The sequence below is a fragment of the Anabrus simplex genome, chromosome 1 (genome assembly GCF_040414725.1).
Source record: "Anabrus simplex isolate iqAnaSimp1 chromosome 1, ASM4041472v1, whole genome shotgun sequence".
Taxonomy (NCBI): Eukaryota; Metazoa; Arthropoda; class Insecta; order Orthoptera; family Tettigoniidae; genus Anabrus; species Anabrus simplex.
The window spans coordinates 184,973,292-184,995,584 of record NC_090265.1 but is presented as its reverse complement, the minus strand read 5'-3'; the positions used below and the strand labels follow the sequence as shown (position 1 = coordinate 184,995,584).

The window sequence follows — 22,293 nt, the reverse complement described above, 5'->3', positions numbered from 1 at the left end:
AGCTGACTTATTGGCAGGCTGCGGCCAGGAGCGTATAAATTGAACAATATAACAGCATTTCCGTGCTAGAAGTGTTCTTCTCTGAATAGATTACAGCAGACCATGGCATAACCTAATAAATGATTTTTTTAATATGATCTATTCATTTTGATGATCATTACACATTTAATTGTGTCGGTATTTTTTTTGCCAAATTGTCAAAATATAAATACAACTTCAGCTTCAGATTATCTCTGCATAAATTCTGGAGCATTCGCTATATTACACCAGATAATCATGTATTCTACAAATACCTGAAATATAAAAATAGGTTGTATTCTTCACAGTAATATAAACAGGACTTCTTGAACATTTCACTATTGGTGTGTGAATTGGTACTACACTGGTAAGGACATTTCTAGTCTGCTTTCCTAATCAAAGTCATTGTTGCAAAACGTTAAGATTTATTCACCACCATTTATATGTCTCAACAAGTCCAGTGCACGTCTGAAAGAAAAAACGGTTTACCGGTAGAAAATCTTCAAAACAGTTTGTTCGTCCAATGTACAGCAGACATTAAAATAATTCGTTAAGGATAGTAAAACAATGTTTAGCTATTGATTAAGTGCTAAATATCTCTCAGTTTTAGCGTGAATAATCATAAGAATGGCAGTTTACATTTGAAGACTGGCAGTTTTTCTTCGACCACTGTTACACAAGTGAGGGTGCGACAGCTGAGTCATAACACTGGCTTCTAAACAAGGAGTCCATAGTTCTATACCCGGCTCAAAATCCACTAAAACAAAGCTATAAATTTTTAAAAATGTAGTTATCATTTTTTACCTTCGCCGGAACTTTGCAATAAGTCGAACCCGGCGAATACAAGTGGATTTTTCAAACGGAATTTGATCTTCCTATGGTTCAGATTCTAGGTAAAACTCTAGCTCCAGTGGCTAATGATCACAAGATTAATAATTACGTAAAACTACAGCCTTGCTTATGTTGCACTCGACATTCTTGTCGGCGTCACAATTCATGTTTTTTCTAATTATTGGATGCTTTGTGAGCTTTCACAGCCTCCAAAACGTCATTAATAATTTTACCTCTAAGTTCTAAATTTGCAAGTGGATTTAAATCTTTCATATAGGGCAAAAGACTCATCAGAAAATGATAATCTGCTCCTCTTTCATCTTGTCCCCTTTCCATTACCTGTAGCTTCCGCTCTTCTAACTCAAGTAATTTTTCATCGAAGGTATCCGTTTTCTGCTTCTTGACTCGTCGTTGTTCCACGAACGAAGACTGTTTTTGAGTATTTTCACCTAATAGCGCATTCGAATCCACATTTTCATCACATATATCACTAATATCATTAATAAGTTCAACATCATCATTACCATCATCCGTGACATTGTCCTCATGATCGTCCTCATCGGCGTCAGGATGTTTAGATAATGGAATATTGTCACTCTCAAATTTTCCTGTTGGACCACTTGGTGTTGACGGTGAGCTGCTGCATGCAAAGCTGGGAAAGCAAGGCGTCGCTTCATCCTCAAGAGTTTCCGTCAAAGACTTAGGCATGACAACATCTTTGACGAACATCATCCTCTGGAAAAATGGCCAATATGACTTTGGCTCCGTGGGTCCTAAGGGATATGCAGGGCTTAATAGGTTTTGTACTTCCCGCCTATATTTGTCCTTCATATTTTTCCACTTGCTTTTTGCAACAACACCTGAAACAGAATACAGTTAAAGTCAGATTAAAACCCATTAATGCCCAGTGAAACGTTTTTGGTCCAAATTATTTGAAATTCTAATAAGTAGTCACAAGGTCTGTTGTGATGTCAGAAATAGGGGCAAAACATTTTTAATTTGGTAATGTCAAAATAATGACCCGTATGATATATCATACCATGGGCATTGACAATATCAAAATTGTCTAACAGTAATAAACCAGTGAATTATTAAAAATTACTCCACTAATATACATTTAGCGTCAGTTACTATATCAATGGACCCAGTTCTGAAATACATTTGTTTGGTACGGTAAGCAGCAAAACGAAGTTCAGATTGGAGGCCAACATTGCACTGTAAATGAAATTTGGCACCCTTTCCACAATATGCACAGCGCCATTTGGTGTTCTGCCAAGCAACAAAGTGATCTATTCAATCATGTCTGATATCTACCTAAGTACGCTTTCTTCCTTTAGGTATTAGAGATTTCTGGAGCCTATCTTTAGGCCCCACAAGCAGTGCAGTGACAATTCTCCAGGAGAATTCTAGCAGAGAAATATCATCAAGGAATGTTCTATATAGAATTTGTAAACTGAAGATAGTTGATTTGAGATAGAACCTGAAGTGTAGCCAATATCACTTCTTGGAGTATATCATCACTCAGTACAGGCCTCTCATTTTGTCCATTAGGTCTACAACTCCCATACCTGAGTTATAATATTCACAAGTATTGGTAGTTGTAGTCGATCCCAAACCAACTACTTCAGGTATCCAAATGTTAGTTGATACAATAACGATTACTGTCATTCCATCATACTAAAGAAAGATTATTTGCTCATCCTGAAAGGCATAGCAACTCCCCATTAATGCATTCTTCAGATCGCTTAGTGGTGCTTTTCTAATTCGATCTGCCCTGATTGACCGCACCGCCAACTCGCCCGGTGCTCCAGCAGACTGCAGGAGACCTGTATGTACAGTAAGACAATGCAAACGGACAGTCGCTCTCGAACTAAGGTGATTGGTTTGATGAATATTCCATGGATATGAGGATGGTCACTCGACCTTAATCCTACTCAGCACATCAACGATGCTGTCGTGAACTATGTGTGCGCCTTTGACCCTGCTCCGAATAATCTTTGTGTATTACAGGAGACTGTACAGTGGTTATGGAACAGTATGACTTTGACGCTTTCTGTATCTTGTGAAGTAACAGCGCACTGCCATCTTCACAAGGGTGAAAGGAGGTGCTATATGCAACTAGCCAGGTTGATAATCAGTGTATTTTCAATAGGACTTACGGTTCAGGGAAGGTTTGGCCGCCCTTGCTTTAGAAGAAAAATAATATGCGTAAGCGGTGGTCAGTATCAACAAAATCCACTTCGCTGATCATTATGGTAGTGTAGTACTAGCCATCAGCCTTCCAGATCTGTATCACGTAATGAACTTCGTAATACACTCGTCCCCAAACTCATACATCGCCCTTAGTAAGCTCTGGAAATCCCATATCCATACCCCTACCCATCAACACCAGTATTATTACGAGTATTTATTTCTCGGGGACACCTATAGTTGGGAATAATATAGAATTCATGAGATAATTTCATAATTCACAATCAAACAAAAGTAATGTAAACACAGAACAGAATTTCAAACTAAAACAAGGATGTAAACTGAAATTCACATAGGCCCATAAAAATAATCGTACGTCATCATACTGTCGATATGAAGCTGGTGCTTCAAATCAAAAGTGACGGCCTGAAGAGAATGTTAAATAAACATGTAACTAATTTATGTAATTATTTACACTTACGTTAAACATTTTAAAAGCAACAATTATCTTCAAGAATGACACCTCTGCTTCACTACATAGACATTCAAAGATAAAACTAAAGACACATGCAGGGACCAAAACAAAACCTTATAACCTATTGGACGTCCTACGAAAAGATAGACTGAGAGTATAATGGACCGCATGGTCTGATACTTGGCCGGATGACGATGATGATAGCAATACATTGAAATATAAAGGAAGAAATATTTTCATTTAGCAGCAACGCGATGCCGCGACTGCTCCAAGGCAACATCAAAGTAGTCATCCCAAACTGTACACAGAGAAAGAACCTTTCACTCACAAGTTTAAATGACGTATGCATATTATTTCTCTACTTATCAGGTCACATATTTATTTCCTTTTTTCAGAGAATGTAGTCTATACCCGTCTTGTAAATGTCTTAGGCCACCCAGTTTAGTGTCCAAACGTTAAGTTACGAGTAAGCAGGGCAACAGGAAATACACTGCCAATCGCACGACATATCCACCAAACAACCTTACGTGTTCACTCTGTATAGGAAAGGAGTGTTCCCTGCTTTGACTACCGGCGTAACCGCAAGATAAACACAGCCAGTGCCTGCACCCCACATCCTCTCAGTCGTGTTTGCCCTGTTATAGTGTGCGGAGTGAAGCCTCGTGGTGAGCTTGACAACATAATAGCACAACGACGCCATTCGCAGGGTTTTGTAGGACAGAATGCTCGGCTGCCTAGAAGCAGGTCAGACACAGACCGATGTCGCCGTATCCTTGAATGTGCCACAAATTGTCATTTCCAGGCTTGGGAGACGATTTCGAAACACAGGAGATGTTAGTCGTAGGCCGGTACCAGGTCGACCAAGGGTAAGCACCCTACAGCAGGACCGATATCTGGCCTTAACCGCCTGACGAAATCGGAGTGGATCTGCAAGACAATTGTCGGCGGAGCTTGCAGCCGTCTCAGGGGTTGCCGTTTCCCGGCAAACTGTGTACCGAAGGCTCAGAACAGCAGGGCTGTTTGCCTGACGTCCAGCGGTGTGCGTCCCGCTCACTCCAGCACAGAGACGGACCCGTTTACTATGGAGCCGTCAACATCGAAACTGAACCATGAATGAATGGAGGCGTGTGCTCTTCACAGATGAATTCTGCTTCAGTTTGCAGAACGGTTCCCGTCGCACATTAATCTGGAGAGAACAGGGTAGCCGATACAACCACAGAAACATCGTGGAACGGGACCAGTATGGTGGTGGTGGCGTCATGGTGTGGGTCGGCATCATGTTGAATGGCCGTACGGACCTGCACATCTTCATGGGTAATCCGAGGAACACTGTTAATACTCGGAGATACGGGGATGAGGTACTGAGACCATATGTTCGACTCTTCAGAGGTGCGGTTGGTCCAGATTTCTCCTTAATGGACGATAATGCCCGACCACTCTGGTGGATGAATTTCTGGCTGGGGCAGACATTCATCGCATGGACTGGCCAATGAGGTCTGCGGATCTGAATCCTATAGAACATGCATGGGGTGCATTGGGGAGACGAATTTCATCCCGTCAGCCTCCACCAAGGACCCTCCAAGACGTTCGCATTGCCCTTTCGGAGGAATGGGATCGACTGCCACAAGAGCTTTTGGATTATCTGACAGAGATTTGCGGCCGTTAGGGGTAACCATACACCCTATTAACAGCATATTTTGTTGTGGAAGACATTGCCAAGTTTTGTTAGTTGTTGTCAAAGGTGTACCTTAGCTAACAAAACCTTTCTGACAATGTTTTTGGACAAGTTGTGTGACATATGGTGTGAGAGTCAGCTTCCATTTGTTCAGCAATCCGTCTGACATTCCTACCAGGCGGTATGGTCACGTTCAGTGATTATGCTTAATTTTTGGACAGTAGTGTACATGGAGCCAAGTGCGCGGGTACCGTTAGTTAGAGGTAAAACATCACGGCACAAGATACAAATGAAGGATAATGGCGATAATTTGCTCACAAGTTGCAGACTCTATACTAAAATATGTAAATCTATCATGGAAATATGTGTATGTGTGTGTATCCATGGACGGATGTATGCATGTACGTATTATAAACCCATGAACCATTACATATGACCATATGAGTAATATGGTGTAGAATCAACTTCAGCCGCAGAACCACACCCACTCGGCGAGGCATCTCTTCAACGAGGTGTCAGATGGCAATTCGGGTATACCATATCACAAACGCAAACAATATGTCTCCCAGTTGGCGTACACTGCGGGGCGGTGGTGACGTAGCACGAACTCTTTCTCCAAGTCGAGCCATCCATGTTCAACTGGGTTCATATCCGCGCTATTTGGGGGCCACGTCGTTGAAACACATTCACTTAAATGTTCCCTGAACCAGTCGTACACAATCCTGGCAGTGGTGGCACGGCGCATTGTCCAGTTGGAATTGACCATTACTAGTAGGATACACGTAATTGACCATCACCAGCAGAGTACACTGTTGATATGAACGGATGGACAATAACGTCCAGATACCAGAGAACTGCAATGGGCTAGCGTAGGACAATAATAGCCTACAACGTGTCCCGTGAACAGATCGCTCACACCATCACATCTCCGCAACCATCCTGTCTTCACCCAATAGTGCATACAGAATCCATCTTCCGATAATAATCGGCGTACCCACGTTCAGTCATCGATGTGATGAACGAAAAATCTGTATTCGATGGAGCTGGCAAATCTTCTTCAATCATTGAACAGTCCATGCCGATGATTTTGTGCCATTCTCATGCTCTGCTGTCCGTGTAGTGCACCCATTATTAGGGTACGACTGGGTCTTTCAATCCGCAGCCCGATGACCAGCAGTGTTCGCTGAATCATGTGCGATGAAGTATTGCCCTGTTGAACACTGTTATTCCACTGAGCGATTTCTCGAACTGTAGCCCTGTGGCCACTCCGAACAATGCGCGACAGCCTCCGCTAGACTCAGGCGACAGACGAATGAACAACGTGTCATTGTTTTGTCGATCGTTGCACCACTTTGATACGAACTCACAAAAGCGACTCGAGAGCTGCCAACAAGCCACGCCGTTTTAGAAATGCTGGCATCAAGACGCCGTGTCATCACAATTTGATATCTATTAAATTCTGACAGCGACCACTTCTTTCATTCTCATCTCGGAGACAAAATGAAGAACAAGGCTGTAGGCCTACGATATACATACCACGCTCCAACCGCAATAAATGTTCCCAATCGGGGTGCTCATCACATAATGGCTCATCAATGTTTGTGTGCTTGTGGAGGAGTTCATTAAAAATCAAATTTTCAAGACCTGTGTAAGAAGAGCTCTAAAGTGAGTACTGAAGTCTGTTAATATGTTATTGTGAAGCCTAACAGCGTCGAGGGGATACTTAATTTAACCACAATATACCGCACTGTACTGTTGAAATAAAGCAAGCATTAAAAAAATAAAAAATGAGAATAGGTCTATATGTGAAACATAAAAACAATGTTGCTGATGAGTAAAGTAACCAGAACATATGCCTTTTATAATCTATGCAACAATTGACTTGTTCTTAACATCACATAGTGAGAACAGAAATACTACTTTATATTGGTTTTGGGATTAGCTGAGTAGCTTTCCCGTCAGTTTAGTTGTGTTCGACTATCAGTCCTTTACAAGGTGAAACCTCGTTTGAGGTATTGGGACGAGATTTATTAAGCCTCTAGTCACACAGTAAAGCATCGCACACACCAGGGGAACATGAACACGATTCGTCGGCGAACTTGTTAGCGCACATGCTGGCGGATATTTCACAGGATGTATTAATTTTTCATTGAGTTGATAAGCTTTGGTGACATAATATACTTCCTTCTCTTTGAAGAAAAATGCCTTCTTGCTGTTGCAGTGACAAGGTAAATAATAATAATAATAATAATAATAATAATAATAATAATAATAATAATAATAATAATAATAGAAAGAAGAATTATAAGAAAAATAGTAGGCCCTCTAAAAACTACAGAATTTTGGAAATTGTCGCCTCTGTGGCGTAGTGGTTAGCGTGATTAGCTGCCACTCCCGGAGGTCCGGGTTCGATTCCCGGCTCTGCCACGAAATTTGAAAAGTGGTACGAGGGCTGGAACGGGGTCCACTCAGCCTCGGGAGGTCAACTGAGTAGAGGTGGGTTCGATTCCCACCTCAGCCATCCTAGAAGTGGTTTTCCGTGGTTTCCCACTTCTCCTCCAGGCAAATGCCGGGATGGTACCTCATTTAAGGCCACGGCCGCTTCCTTCCCTCTTCCTTGCCTGCCCCATCCAATCTCCCCATCCCTCTACAAGGCCCCTGTTCAGCATAGCAGGTGAGGCCGACTGGGCGAGGTACTGGTCCTTCTCCCCAGTTGTATCCCCGACCCAAAGTCTGAAGCTCCAGGACACTGCCCTTGAGGCGGTAGAGGTGGGATCCCTCGCTAAGTCCGAGAGAAAAGCCAACCCTGGAGGGCAAACAGATTAAGATAAGAAGAAGATTTTGGAAATTAAGAAGTAATAACGAAATTTATCAGAACACAGAAAACATATCTATAACAGTACAGAAGAGGAGACTGCTATTTTTTGGAAATATTTACAGAATGGACGACAATAGACTGACAAAAAAGATCTTCACGTATCTTTGGAAGAAAAAGTCAACAACTACCTGGATTCAAGAGATCAAGAAAGACTTGGAAAGAAACAACATCAGAGAAGAAGAAATAATGGAAAGAGATATTTTCAGGATGAAAGGTTTAAAGATGGAAGGATTCCAAGGAAGGGAGGCAAAGTGGTCTGAAGAAAGAAAAAAGAAACACAGTGAAACAATGAAGGAATATTAGAAGAAAAGGAAGGAACAACAAGAAAGGATGAAGAATTGAAATTGGAACGTGGTCCCTAGTAGGCCCTAAAGCAATGATAATAATAATAATAATAATAATAATAATAATAATAATGATAATAATAATAATAATTTGATGTAGCGAAAACGCTGATATTATTGTTGTTCTTGTAGCCGTTCATATTCATGTCGTAAAGCACATCGATAAGATATTATTTAGTTTCTCGATTCATGATACTGACACAAAGGGAAGAAAGAAGTAAGAACGACAACGTACGTGGTTTGCAACAACACCAAATGTCCACTTCACGCCTGCAAACTGAACGAACAACCCGACACGCGCGATCTATAAACCACATCGATGAAAAAATGAAATGAAATGTCGTATGGCTTTTAGTGCTAGGAGATCCCAGGACGGGTTCGGCTCGCCAGGTGCAGGTCTTTTGACTTGACTCCCGTAGGCGACCTGCAAGTCGTGATGAGGATGAAATGATGATGAAGACAACACATACATACAGCCCCCGTGCCAGGGAAATTAACCAATGATGGTTAAAATTACTGACCCTGCCGGGAATCGAACCCGGTACCCCTGTGACCAAAGGCCGGCACGCTAAGCATTTAGCCATGAAGCCGGACAACCTCACCGATATCCTGACCATTCGACACTGCATGCCATACGATGTCGTAAGTAAAAGATCTTTGGTAACACATCTGGTGATTACCCAACAAGATTTATAAAAACTCAGCCGTACATCATCCAACAAAAATCCGGTATACTCTGCCCTCTGGTAGAGTAAAACTGAACGTCGAAATTGACGCTACGTCCTCTGTCTTGACTCCGCATTTCTGTAAGTCGTGAGTCATCCATGGGACTTGGATTTTTCTGTTATCCTACAATGCTGTTATTACGTTTCTCGGATGCTGGCTGAAAGACGTTTAATAATAATAATAATAATAATAATAATAATAATAATAATAATAATAATAATAATAATAATAATAATAATAATAATAATAATAATGTATGTCAGCCGTTGGTCCCGTTTCCTAATAGGAGGTCGACGATGAGGTTAGATGAAATGATATGCCATGTTTTTACGGCCGAATGCTCTTCCTGTCACCAACCTCAATTTGTGGAGCTAATGGAGATGAAATGAATGATGGTGAATGGAACCGGATATGGAGGTGGAAGGAATCGGCTGTGGCCTATGAATAGGAACTGTCCCGGTATTTGTCTAGATGTGAAAATGGGAAATCACAGAAAATTATTCTCTAGACAGACGACAGTGGGAAGTGGGGTTCGAACCCACTTGTCTACCGAATACAGAGCTTGGCTCCATAGCCATAGCACGTTAACAAGCGCAGCCACTCTGCTCGGTAATAATAATAATAATAATAATAATAATAATAATAATAATAATAATAATAATAATAATAATACCGAGCTCGATAGCTGCAGTCGCTTAAGTGCGGCCAGTATCCAGTATTCGGGAGATAGTAGGTTCGAATCCCACTGTCGGCAGCCCTGAAAATGGTTTTCCGTGGTTTCCCATTTTCACATCAGGCAAATGCTGGGGCTGTACCTTAATTAAGGCCACGGCCGCTTTCTTCCCACTCCCAGCCCTTCCCTGTCCCATCGTCGCCATAAGACCCATCTGTGTCGGTGCGACGTAAAACAACTAGCAAAAGAAAATAATAACAATAATAATGTCCGCCTCTGTGGTTAATGTGATCAGCTGCCCACCCCCGGAGGCGATTCCCGGCTCTGTCGTGAAATTTTAAAATTGGTATGAGGACTGGAACGAGGACTATTCCACTACGGGAGGTCAACTAAGTAGAGGGGATTCGATTCCCACCTCAGTCATCCTCGAAGTGTTTTTCTGTGGTTTCCCACTTCTCCTGGCAAATGTAGGAATAGTTCCTAAGTTAAGATCATGGTCGCTTCCTTCCCTGTTCCTTGCCTATCCCTTCCAACCACCCCATCCTACACTAGCCACGTGTTTAGCACCCCAGATGAGGCCACCTGGGAGAGGTACTGGTACTCCTACCCAGTTTCATCCTACACTAACTGCGTCATGTTCCAGGACACTGCCCTTGAGGCAGTAGATGTGGGATCTCTCGGTGAGTCCGGGGGAGAAACCAAACCTGGACGGTGAACTGACTACGAATAAAATAAATAAATAAATAAATAAATAAATAAATAAATAAATAAATAAATAAATAAATAAATAAATAAATAAATAAATAAATAAATAAATAAATAAATAAATAAATAATAACGGTGTTCCTTCAAGATGTAGAATTTATCGTCTAAAAGGGATTGTTTAGTGAACCAGTGAATATTCGACAAGAATTTCTTGCAATCCATTAAGTCACTCTTACAATGCCAACAGACAGTGCTATCACCTTCTTAGGAAGCTGTATTGCCATCTTAGTCCTTTGGAGTTAAATCTGACCTTATGTAGCCTAATTTACTATTTAGTCCCTTGTAAGTGTGGGGGGAGGGACTGGACTGGTTAGATCTAAAGTTGAAACCCGGGATATACCGGTAGTGTCTTTTTTCGGGAAATGTTAACTCAATCATAATTCCGTAATGATTATATTAGTAAATCAAGCTGCGGAATGTACCTGCCACTTCACCTAGCTGTGAATTATGCCAGCAACTTTTAACAATGAACTCTGCCTCTTGCATCAGATTGCTCCTTAGTTGGTTCTACAAGGATGAGTGGCCTCAAACCAGAATTAAAATTCCTGAAGGAGGCAAAAATGGAACCCAGGACGTCCAGGTGAGAGCCGGATAAGCTAACCCTACATTAAACGCTACAGTAAGGCGAAGTATGAGGGGAAATGTAGGAATTTCCTGGAAATTATTCACACTTGTGTATTATAATTAGGCCCAGAACCATTCCTGGCGGGACATTGAGTTTAAACTGAACTGTCTCTATGAAATCAACACGTAGTAGCCTATTACCATTTCATACGCGGCCAGTTGCTGATGTGAATGGTATGAAAATATCGCTCATATGGTCAGTTGTTCCGTGTATTTCAGTGGGCTAGGGAGTCTGACATGTAACAGAACATTCTGGCACTGGGAGGAAAGCAACGGAAAACTACCACACTCTGTATTTCCCCACTTTTGGCAGCATTTATGATCATTAGACTACAACCTCCTTGTAAATCAACAGCGTAGATCCTTACTGCAAACAAGCGCAATGTCTGAAATACTTGAGATTTATTACAATATTACAATAATATTTGAATGTATTTTATGTTAAAATGTTTGTTTGTTTTCAGATTTTTAATTTAATTCAATATAATATGTTCTTGTATTAAGTTAGCACTGTATATATTTTATATTTCTGTTTTCTCGTTCGTTCATTTGCCTGAACTAACTAACTAACTAACTAACTAACTAACTAACTAACTAACTAACTAACTAACTAACTAACTAACTAACTAACTAACTAACTAACTAACTAACTAACTAACTAACTAACTAACTAACTAACTAACTAACTAACTATCTAACTAAATATATGAATAAATAAATAAACATATATATGAATAAATAAATACATGTATACCTCCACACAGACGCCTTGGCTATTTACGACAGCTGATGGCCGAGCTGCAGGTGATTCAACCAGCCTTCGGGCTGAAACCTCAAAACACATTATTCTAATTATAGGCCGGAGGCTTCGGGTTCGATTAGTACAGACAGCCAGAGGGACAGACATACCCTCGTTCAGCAATGAGCCATTCGGCTCAAATGGATCAATGCTATGAACATTTTAGCTCGTCAATCGATACCGGTCTTGAACGTTATATATTATCTTAATATTTATCCCATGGCTGTAATTGGCCAAGTTAGGGATATTTACCTGGATCTGTGAGCTGCTTCGAGGTTAAGGCAATTATGTGGGAAAAACCGCAGAGGAAATCGTATCTTTTAAGAGCACTAAAATGTCCATTCGGTACACCATGCCGTACGATACCGACATGTAAAAGATCTCACACGAAAAAAAAAAAAAAAAAAAAAAAAAAAAAAAAATTAAAATTCAGCATAGAAGGTGAGGCCGCCTGGGCGAGGTGCTGGTCCTCCTCCCCATTTTAATCCCCGACCAAATGTCTCGCACTCCAGGAGTGCCTTTGAGGCGGTACAGATGGGAAAAGGCAACCGTGGACGGTAAACGGATTAAATAAATAAATAAATAAATAAATAATAATAATAATAATAATAATAATAATAATAATAATAATGAGGGCTGGAACGGGGTCCACTCAGCCTCGGGAGGTCAACTAAGTACAGGTGGGTTCGATTCCTACCTCAGCCATCCTGGAAGTGGTTTTCCGTGGTTTCCCGCTTCCCCTCCAGGCGAATGCCGGGATGGTTCCTAACTTAAGGCCACGGCCGCTTCCTTCTCTCTTCCGTGTCTATCCCTTCCAATCATCCCATCCCCTACCAAGGCCCCTGTTCAGCACAGCAGGTGAGGACGCCTGGGCGAGGTACTGGTCATCCTCCCCATTTGTATTCCCGACCCAATGTATCACGCTCCAGGACACTGGCCTTGAGGCGGTAGAGATGGGATCCCTCGCTGAGTCCGAGGGAAAAGCCAACCCTGGAGGGTAAGCAGATTAAGTAAGAAAGAAAGAAAGAAAGAAAGAAAGAAAGAAAGAAAGAAAGAAAGCAAGAAAGACAGAAAGAAAGAAAGATAATAATAATAATAATAATAATAATAATAATAATAATAATAATACCGAGTTCGATTTCTGCAGTCGCTCAAGTGCGGCCAGTATCCAGTAATCGGGAGATAGTGGGTTCGAACCCCACTGTCGGCAGCCTTGAAGATGGTTTTCCGTGGTTTCCCATTTTCACACCAGGCAAATGCCGGTGCTGTACTTTAATTAAGGCCACGGCCGCTTCCTTCCCATTCATAGGACTTTCCCATCCCATCGTCGCCATAAGACATATCTGTGTGGGTGCGACGTAAAGCAAATAATAATAATAATAATAATAATAATAATAATAATAATAATAATAATATAATGTCCGACTTGTTGGCTGAATGGTCAGCGTACTGACCTTCGGTTCAGAGAGTCCCGGGCCCGGCAGGTTCGGGGATTTCAACCTTAATTGGTTAATTCCAATGGCTCGGGGGCTGGGTGTTTATGCTGTCCCCAACATTACTCCAACTCACACACCACACACAACACTATCCTCCATCACAATAACACGCAGTTACCTACAAATGGCAGATGACGCCCACACTCATCGGAGGGTCTGTCTTACAAGGGATGCACCCAGCTAGAAATAGTCACACGAAATTAATAATAATAATAATAATAATAATAATAATAATAGTAATAATAATAATAATAATAATAGAGCCGGGCTGAGTGGCTCAGAGACAGTTGAGGCGCTGGCTTCCTGACCCCAACTTGGCAGGTTCGATGCTGGCTCTGTCCGGTGCTCAAATACGTAAGTCTCGAGTCGGTAGATTCACTGGCACGTAAAAGAACTCCTGCGGGACTAAATTCTGTTATTGTTTTTTCCGTCCCATTAACTACTTTTGACGGTCTCCAGAGACGCCAAGGTGCGGGTCGTTTGTATTGATAAATTAATAATAATAATAATAATAATAATAATAATAATAATAATAATAATAATAATAATAATAATAATGTTATTAGCTTTGCTTATTTATTTACGTATTTATGTGCGCCTTTATAAATTGGCGAAGTTAGGGCTCTTGGCCTTCTCTTTAGGTCCCACTAACTATTTTTATGGTTTTCAGAGACGCCGAGGTGCCGGAATTTAGTCCCGCAGGATTTATTTTTACATGCCAGAAAATCTACCGACACGAGGCTGACGCATTTGAGCCCCCTCAAATACTACCGGACTAAGCCAGGATAGAACCTGCCAAGTTGTGGTCAGAAGATCAGTGCCTCAACCGCCTGAGCCACTCAACCCGGTATTATTATTATTATTATTATTATTATTATTATTATTATTATTAGTTGTAGTAGTAGCAGTAGCAGTAGTAGTACCAACACATAGAGATGAGTTCCCACTAGAGAAGCGTATTATTAACTATTTCACAACAGTGTTGCAGTGAAAAACAACGCTATATACTCACCAGGTATACGTAAGATTGCTCCTACCTCCTCCCACGCTTTCTTGGTCACGTTCACGTTTTTGAAACCTCTCACTCTGTTATCCCAGAGAACAGGTCGTGTCTCCACTTCAGCAATGAGAACTAACTTTTCTTTCACACTTAGCACTCGGCCTCGCATGGCGGTAACTAACTGCGCGCCAGAGCGTCAGTGAATGTATGCAGTAAAACTCAGGGCGGTAAGGCTGTTGTGAGCGTTGGCCTTGAAGCTACTTTCTCTCCGGTAGCGATGTTGCCGCGCTATTCTCCAGCACCAACTCACGTCGCATAGCTCGGCGCTCAGGTTCGCAAAGAGAGGTCGCTATACTGAAATTCAAGTTAAGAGCTTAGGAAAAGTATCCTTCCGCATGTGAGCACGTCCCCTGTTCCCCCTTCCCGTCTCGTCGCTGTTCTCCCATCTCCGCCACAACCAGCTTATCATTAACGCCGTGCGTCCATCTGACAAGTACAGTACTTCATTCTGAAATAGTGAAGCATCAAACGAAATCACTGCCTTTTACATAGCTGTACTCTGATTACGTACCATACCTATTTATTCCTTCATTGACCATATAAAACCTACAGATTACTGACGAATTCCGAGGCAAGAGAAGCAAGAATTATTTTTGTTTCATAATGCGATTTGTGTGAGGCACATGGAGACTTACAACATACGTATACGATTCCGCTCTCTTGCAACGACTGTCAGCGGCAGTTTCTCGTAGTTAAAAAAGCTGAAAAACCCACCGGTGAGTGGGATTGCAAAATACAATGCTTCCAGGAATGTTGTAAATATTGTAGTCTCGTCATTCGGAAGGTAAAAACGAACTCATGATCCTCTCATGACAACATTTCTGTAGGTAGAGTGCGGTTGCGAATATAAAGTAAAGTACACATTATTATTATTATCATCATCGAATACGCCAAGGATCCTATTCCCATACCGTGTTAAGGCCCTTCCTGTTTTATTTACGGCGAGTGCTGAGCTGACACATCGTTCTTTCCCTGGAGACTTGGATTTTCCATTCCAAGCGAGCGGCGTAAACACTGTACACAGAAACGCCGATCAGCTGCGCGGACCTTTTCACGTCTTCCACAGTCCACAGTGGATTCTAATCTCGTAGGCTACTGTAAACGTTTAAAACAATTTGGTTTAGATTTTCTACTTTATTTTCCTCTACTTTGGTTAGCTTTAAAGTATTTCACAGGGAACTCAAGCGCCACAGCATCACACACGTCTTGCTCACAGCTGGCAGCCATTATGAATACTGAACAGTGAACACGCTGTTGCAGCCAGTATTGCCAACAGTTTTCTTGGATCCATCTTCAACGTCCCACCTATTATGCGAACTTATCAACAGTGGAATGAACTCGAACAAACTTACTAAGTACACAGTGCAATAAGATATCAATATCATATTAAATTATTATTATTTTGCTACATACACCACTGAGAACAATAACTATTCACATCCATCTACGTATGAAATATAAGAGTTGGTAACGAACCCGAATAACATACAACCTGTGATATATTTTCCATATTTATACAGGGCAAAAATTTTAATTCATCAAGTCAGTTCACCAGAATATCTAACCAAACTGAAGGAAGCTCCTGACTTCATGAACAAGTAACAAACCTAGGGAACTATTTGGCGCTGCGGAAGCCTTTTCACCGACCAGAAGTCTGACTAACATCAAAGGGACCGCTAAGGTCTTAAGTTGACTCTCAGTATAGTACCGTTCAAACTTGGTGGTGTGGGGGTGGAGAGAGGAGGATTGTTCTTCGTCAGAAATAAACAGATACAAGTCGGGAGGTTTGTGTCATTGGTCCTTATTTTACGAGAAAATGACCCTTTCAATGTACATCTTGCATGACTTGGCAATTTGCATGGTAGTGTTTTACCGCTGGTCTAGTAGTCAGAATTCCTGACCCCACTCAGGTGTGTGTGGTTCCAGACTTGTTCATTCCACTTTTAAAAATCTGTTTCTGTCCATCCTGACTTTTTGTAACAAAATGCGCAAATAAAATACAAGTTGTATAATGAAAAACACGTTTACTACCGTCCTAGGTTGCAGGATAATTTATAATTTTCTCCGCTGCTTTCCGTACGCTTTTTGGGCAATAATGAAAAAGAAAAACAGAAAAAAGGACGCCTCTGTGGTGTAGTGGTCAGTGTGATTAGCTGCCACCCCCAGGATCAAGGGTTCGATTCCCATCTCCGCCATGCAATTTGAAAAGTGGTACGAGGTCTGGAAGAGGGCCCACTCCTCTTCGAGATGTCAACTGATTAGAGGGACGTTCGATTCCTACCTCAGCCATCCTCGAAGTGGTTTTCCTTGATTTCCCACTTCTCCTCCAGGCAAATGCCAGGATGTACCTAACTTAAGGCCACGGCCTCTTCCTGCCCTCTTCCTTGTCTATTCCTTCCAATCTTCTCATCACCCCCGCAAGACCGCTGTTCAGCATAGTGGGGGCACTGGTCCTCCTACCCAGTTGTATCCTCCCTACCCAAAGTATCACACTCCAGGACACTGCCCCTTGAGGCGGTAGAGGTGGGATCGCTCGCTGAGTCCGAGGGAAAAACCAACCCTGGAGGGTAAACGGATTAAGAAAAAAAAATCTTCGTTAAATTCGCCCGTTCTGTATTCCAACGGTTTGTTCCGACCCGCAGCAAACTGTAAGTCACGGATGTTCGCCTTGAACCTGAGACTCCCCACGTGGAACTCAAGGACGTTGCGACATAAATGAACACGAACAATTTCAAAACGTGTAAGACTGTTACATATAAAGCACCTGATTATATTCTTTTACACTTTTTTACGTCATATCGACATAGATAGGTCTTAGAGCAACGATGGGATAGGAAAGAGCTAGGAGTGGCGAGGAAGGGGCCATGGCCTTAATTAAGGTACAACCACAGCGTTTGGCTGGTGTGAAAATATGAAACCACGGAAAACCATCTTCAGGGCTGCCGACAATGGGGCTCGAACCCACTATCTTCCGAAAGCAAGCTCAGATTTGTGCGTCCGTAATCGTACGGCCAACTCGCCAGGTGAGATTCTCTTTAAATAATGACCAATGGTACAAAACCTTGGACTTGTATCTGTTTATTTTTGACGTAGATCAGTGTCTCAAAAGCTGAACGAAATCGATGATCCCACATCTGTGGCCTCCTGATGTCAGATCAACACTGACAACAAGATACATTAATATGTCCAGTGAACAAGGAACAAGAAAATTGCCGCCTACTCCTTCTCAAACAAAACAAAACAAAACAAAACAAAACAAAACAAAACAAAACAAAACAAAACAAAACAAAACAAAACAAAACAAAACAAAACAAAACAAAACAAAACAAAACAAAACAAAACAAAACAAAACAAAACAAAACAAAACAAAACAAAACAAAACAAAACAAAACAAAACAAAACAAAACAAAACAAAACAAAACAAAACAAAACAAAACAAAACAAAACAAAACAAAACAAAACAAAACAAAACAAAACAAAACAAAACAAAACAAAACAAAACAAAACAAAACAAAACAAAACAAAACAAAACAAAACAAAACAAAACAAAACAAAACAAAACAAAACAAAATGCCATGGTGCAATAGCCCTGAAGGGCCATAGCTTACCAAGCGACCGCTGCTTAGCCAGAAGACCTGCAGATTACGAGGTGTCGTGGTCAGTACGACGAAACCTCTCTGCCGTCATTCTTGGCTTTTTAGACCGGGCCGCCATCTCACCGTCAGATATCTCCTCAATTGCAATCACGTAGGCTGAGCAAACCTCGAACCAGCCCTCAGATACAGGGAAAATTCTCTGATCTGGCCGGAAATCGAACCGTGGGAGTCCAGGTAAGTCTCTATCAAATACAATTAGTTGATTCCTATGCTCACGACCTACCTCGCTGTGTACGTCTGCCTCTTACCCAGAGGCCTAGCTTTCTGGCCAGTCCAGGAATTTTAATTCTGAACCGAGGGAAATTAATTGATGAGTTGCCTGATACAGGAAGCAGTTGACCCGGTCACAAAGCCAAGCAATGCGGCTGAGGATTTCATCACACTGAATATACGTGACACTGCGATATCTATAGGCTGTCTGGCTGGGCAGCAGTCATCTTGGCAGGCTGAAGCCCTTAATGGGTTGTTGTGGCACTTTTTTTTCCGATGGCTTTTCTCACTGTTGGAACGAGAGAATTATCACGAACGTGTAAATTTATGGAAACTGAAACTCCATCTCTAGGACTGACTCGGATTAGACAGCAAATTCTAAGGCCAGATAAGGGGGAATGGCCAGAGGCTGGTTTTCGAGTAGGTGTAACCACTGAAACTGAATCCACCTGCCGATGAAACCAGCAAATCCTACCTTGTGGGGAAATGGGTGAGGCTGATGCCTTAACTGTATCACCACAGCTATGGCGCGGTAATCTTGACAGAAGAGTCTCTGGTTCTTCAGGATGATGTTTGTGCGACAGGCTGGTATCCTGTCCACATAGTAGAAAAAAGAACACTAAATCAAATGAAAGACCTGTCTAACGATAGTAAAAAACGCTGAGTATATTTTCAATGTAGATCTTTCCTATTGTCTGTTTCCTTTATTTGGTTTAAATTCTATTTGTAATTTAGTCCAATGCAATTTAATTCTTCTTTTTTCTTAATCTGTTTACCTTCCAGGGTTGGTTTTCCCCTCGGACTCACGAGGGATTCCACCTTTACCGCCTCAAGGGCAGTGTCCTGGAGAGTGAGACTTTGGGTCGGGGATACGACTGGGGAGGAGGACCAGTACCTCGCCCAGGCGGTCTTGCCTGCTATACTGAATAGGGGCCTTGTAGGGGGTGGGAAGATTGGAAGGGATAGACAAGTAAGAGGGAAGGAAGCGGCCGTGGCCTTAAGTTAGGTACCATCCAGGCATTTTCTTGGATGAGAAGTGGGAAACCACGGAAAACCACTTCCGGGATGGCTGAGGTGGGAATCAAACCCACCTCTACTCAGCTGACTTCCCGAGGCTGAGTGAACCTCGTTCCAGCCAGCGTAACACTTTTCAAATTTCGTGGCAGAACCGGGAATCGAACCCGGGCCTCCGCGGGTGGCAGCTAATCACTACACCACAGAGGCGGACGCAGTTTAATTGTAATTAATTTAATACTTGAATTTCAATAATTATAATCTAATTTATTGTGGGATTAATTTAGTAAATTGTACTATGTAATACTTGGAAAATAATGTACATTTTGGTTGTGTGGTGAAGCAGTGTTATATAAATCCATTTCTTTGAAAAATAAGGTATGGAATTTGATGAAATGAATTGAAATGGCGTATGGCTTTTAGTTCCGGGAGTGTCCGAGGACAAGTTCGGCTCGCCAGATGCAGGTCTTTTGATTCGACTCCCGTAGGCGACCTGCGCGTCGTGATGAGGATGAAATGATGATGAAGACGACACATACACCCAGCCCCCGTGCCAGCGAAATTAACCAGTTAGGTTAAAAATTCCCGACCCTGGCGGGAATCGAATCTGGGACCCCTGTGGCCAAAGGCCAGCACGCTAACCATTTAGCCATGGAGCCGGACATGGAATTTGATAATTCGTGGTTTTATTTAAGAATGTTTGCATACCAGGGTATTTGTTCCTTTCATTTCCCAGTGATATTTTGTTCCTTAATAGGTAACTAACTATTCGTTACTATTCGTTAATTTTCATTAACCGTAACCTAACCCTATTGCGTGGGTTATATGAATTACTACTCGTATTGTGGACTCGGTGAAATAGTAGATACAGTATATGCAATTGCTTATTTGTTATGTCCTGTAATGCTACTGCTAGAATTTATGAGATGAATTTGATGGTGTATTTTGAGATTATCCTCGTAACGAGCACAATAATAATAATAATAATAATAATAATAATAATAATAATAATAATAATAATAATAATAATAATAATAATAATAATAATAATAATAATAATAATAATAATAATAATAATAATAATGTTTCTACATCCCACTAACAACTTTGACGTTTTTGCGGTCGCCGGTGTGCCGGAATGTTGTCCCGCAGGAGTTCATTTACGTGCCAATAAATCTACCGACACGAGCTGGCGTATTTGAGCACCTTCAAATACCACCGGACTGAGCCAGGATCGATCCTGGGAAGTTAGGGCCAGAACGTCAGCGCCTCAACCGTCTGAGCCACTCAGCCCGACTATATTGCCAGATTTAGTTTTCCATTCATCAATGCATGTGGAAATTCTAATGTTACTACTATCATAAGGATCAGTTTGGTGGACCTCTGTGTCTCCATACTAAGTGGGACGTAAAGAGAGGGCCAAGAGCACTAACTTCACCACTTTATAAAGACACAAATAAATAAATAAATAAATAAATAAATAAATAAATAAATAAATAAATAAATAAATAAATAAATAAATAAATAAATAATTTATCAATACATCTCACCGGATGACCGTGAATATAACAGAGCTGTAGATAATTTCTGTAGTTTTATCCACAGTAGCATAAACCTTTTACCATACCCTAAACACCCAGCTACTAAGTAGACCTATTATAGGGCAAAAAAAAGTGATGTAAGCCCGCTAATAGAAATAACACTATCAGTAAATCTTCTAATATTGACCGGGTATCGAAAAAAGTCCGTGAGAGATGCAGAAACCAATATAATTAATTGCGAGCTTACTCAAGATCAATTCCATAATCAACGTAGGAAGGCAGTGAGACGCATTTTCGAACCATCATCGAAATCTTGCGAAATCGAAATTCCAGAAATATTTCATGAGTTTGAGAAAGCTTTCTCAGTCGTAACTATGAAATAAATAAATAAATAAATAAATAAATAAATAAATAAATAAATAAATAAATAAATAAATAAATAAATAAATACCCTCCTAAGGTCGCTGAAACTGAACGTATCCAGTGATTCGACTTAATTAGGAGCATCGTAGACATCACTCTAGGGCCAGATCAGGTTTTCGTAAGAGTCATTAGGGATGATATGGCTTGTGAAATAATAGCCATGATTGCTACTAGAATGTTACAAACAGGATAATTACCTACCTGTCTTAAAACAGCTAGGATAATTCCGTTGCACAAGAAGAACAAACTAATATTCTGTCAAACTGGAGACCTATTCCCATTTACTCCGTCATTATGAGGGTAAAAGAAAGAGTTTTACATAGTCAATTGCGTTCTTTCGTTAGCTTCGATTAACATCAAATGAGTTTCTGCAGTCAACCAGGGACCCTTGTAAATGCATCCACTCTTGAAGGACTATTAAAATCAACAAAGGAGAGAAATCAGGATCCAAAAGTCGTGTTTATTGATATATTGGAAGCTTTTGATAGCTTAGGACGTACAGATTTAAAATCAACACTATTCGCAGAAGGAATTCCAGCTAAATTAAAAAATATAATAATAGGTTTTTAAAATATGTTTAACGTCGCACCGACACAGATAGGTCTTATGGCGACGATGGGATAAGAAGGGGCTAGAGCCGAAATGAAGTAAGCATGGCGTTTATTAAGGTACAGCCCTAGCATATGTCTAGTGTGAAAATGGTAAACCACAGGAAAACCATCTTCAGAGCTGCCGACAGTCAAACTCGAACCCACTATCTCCCGAATGCAAGCAGACAGCTACGTGACCCAGACCACGCAGTCACTCGCTTGGTAAATCTAACCACAGAATTGCAAACTGGTAACAATACTCAAGTAGAAACGCAGAAAGGAAAAGACTAAATCCATCTGTATAC

General features: G+C 41.2%; 1 protein-coding gene across 1 annotated transcript; it reads right to left on the bottom strand.

Moving 5' to 3' along the window:
- Positions 1 to 298: 298 nt before the first annotated feature.
- On the bottom strand, positions 299 to 14,663 carry LOC136860075 (uncharacterized). The gene is made up of 2 exons (XM_067138737.2): positions 14,507 to 14,663; positions 299 to 1,709 (listed from the first exon to the last, which is right to left on the bottom strand). The coding sequence occupies exons 1-2, from the start codon at positions 14,661 to 14,663 to the stop codon at positions 1,024 to 1,026; spliced, it is 843 nt and encodes a 280-aa protein (XP_066994838.2). The 3' UTR covers positions 299 to 1,023.
- Positions 14,664 to 22,293: the final 7,630 nt, after the last annotated feature.

Coding starts and splice junctions, on each gene's coding strand:
- LOC136860075 (XM_067138737.2), bottom strand. CDS start 14,663: ATGCGAGGCCGAGTGCTAAGTGTGAAAGAAAAGTTAGTTCTCATTGCT. Junction 1,710..14,506: donor AGCAATCTTACGTATACCTG/GTGAGTATATAG, acceptor ATTCTGTTTCAG/GTGTTGTTGCAAAAAGCAAG.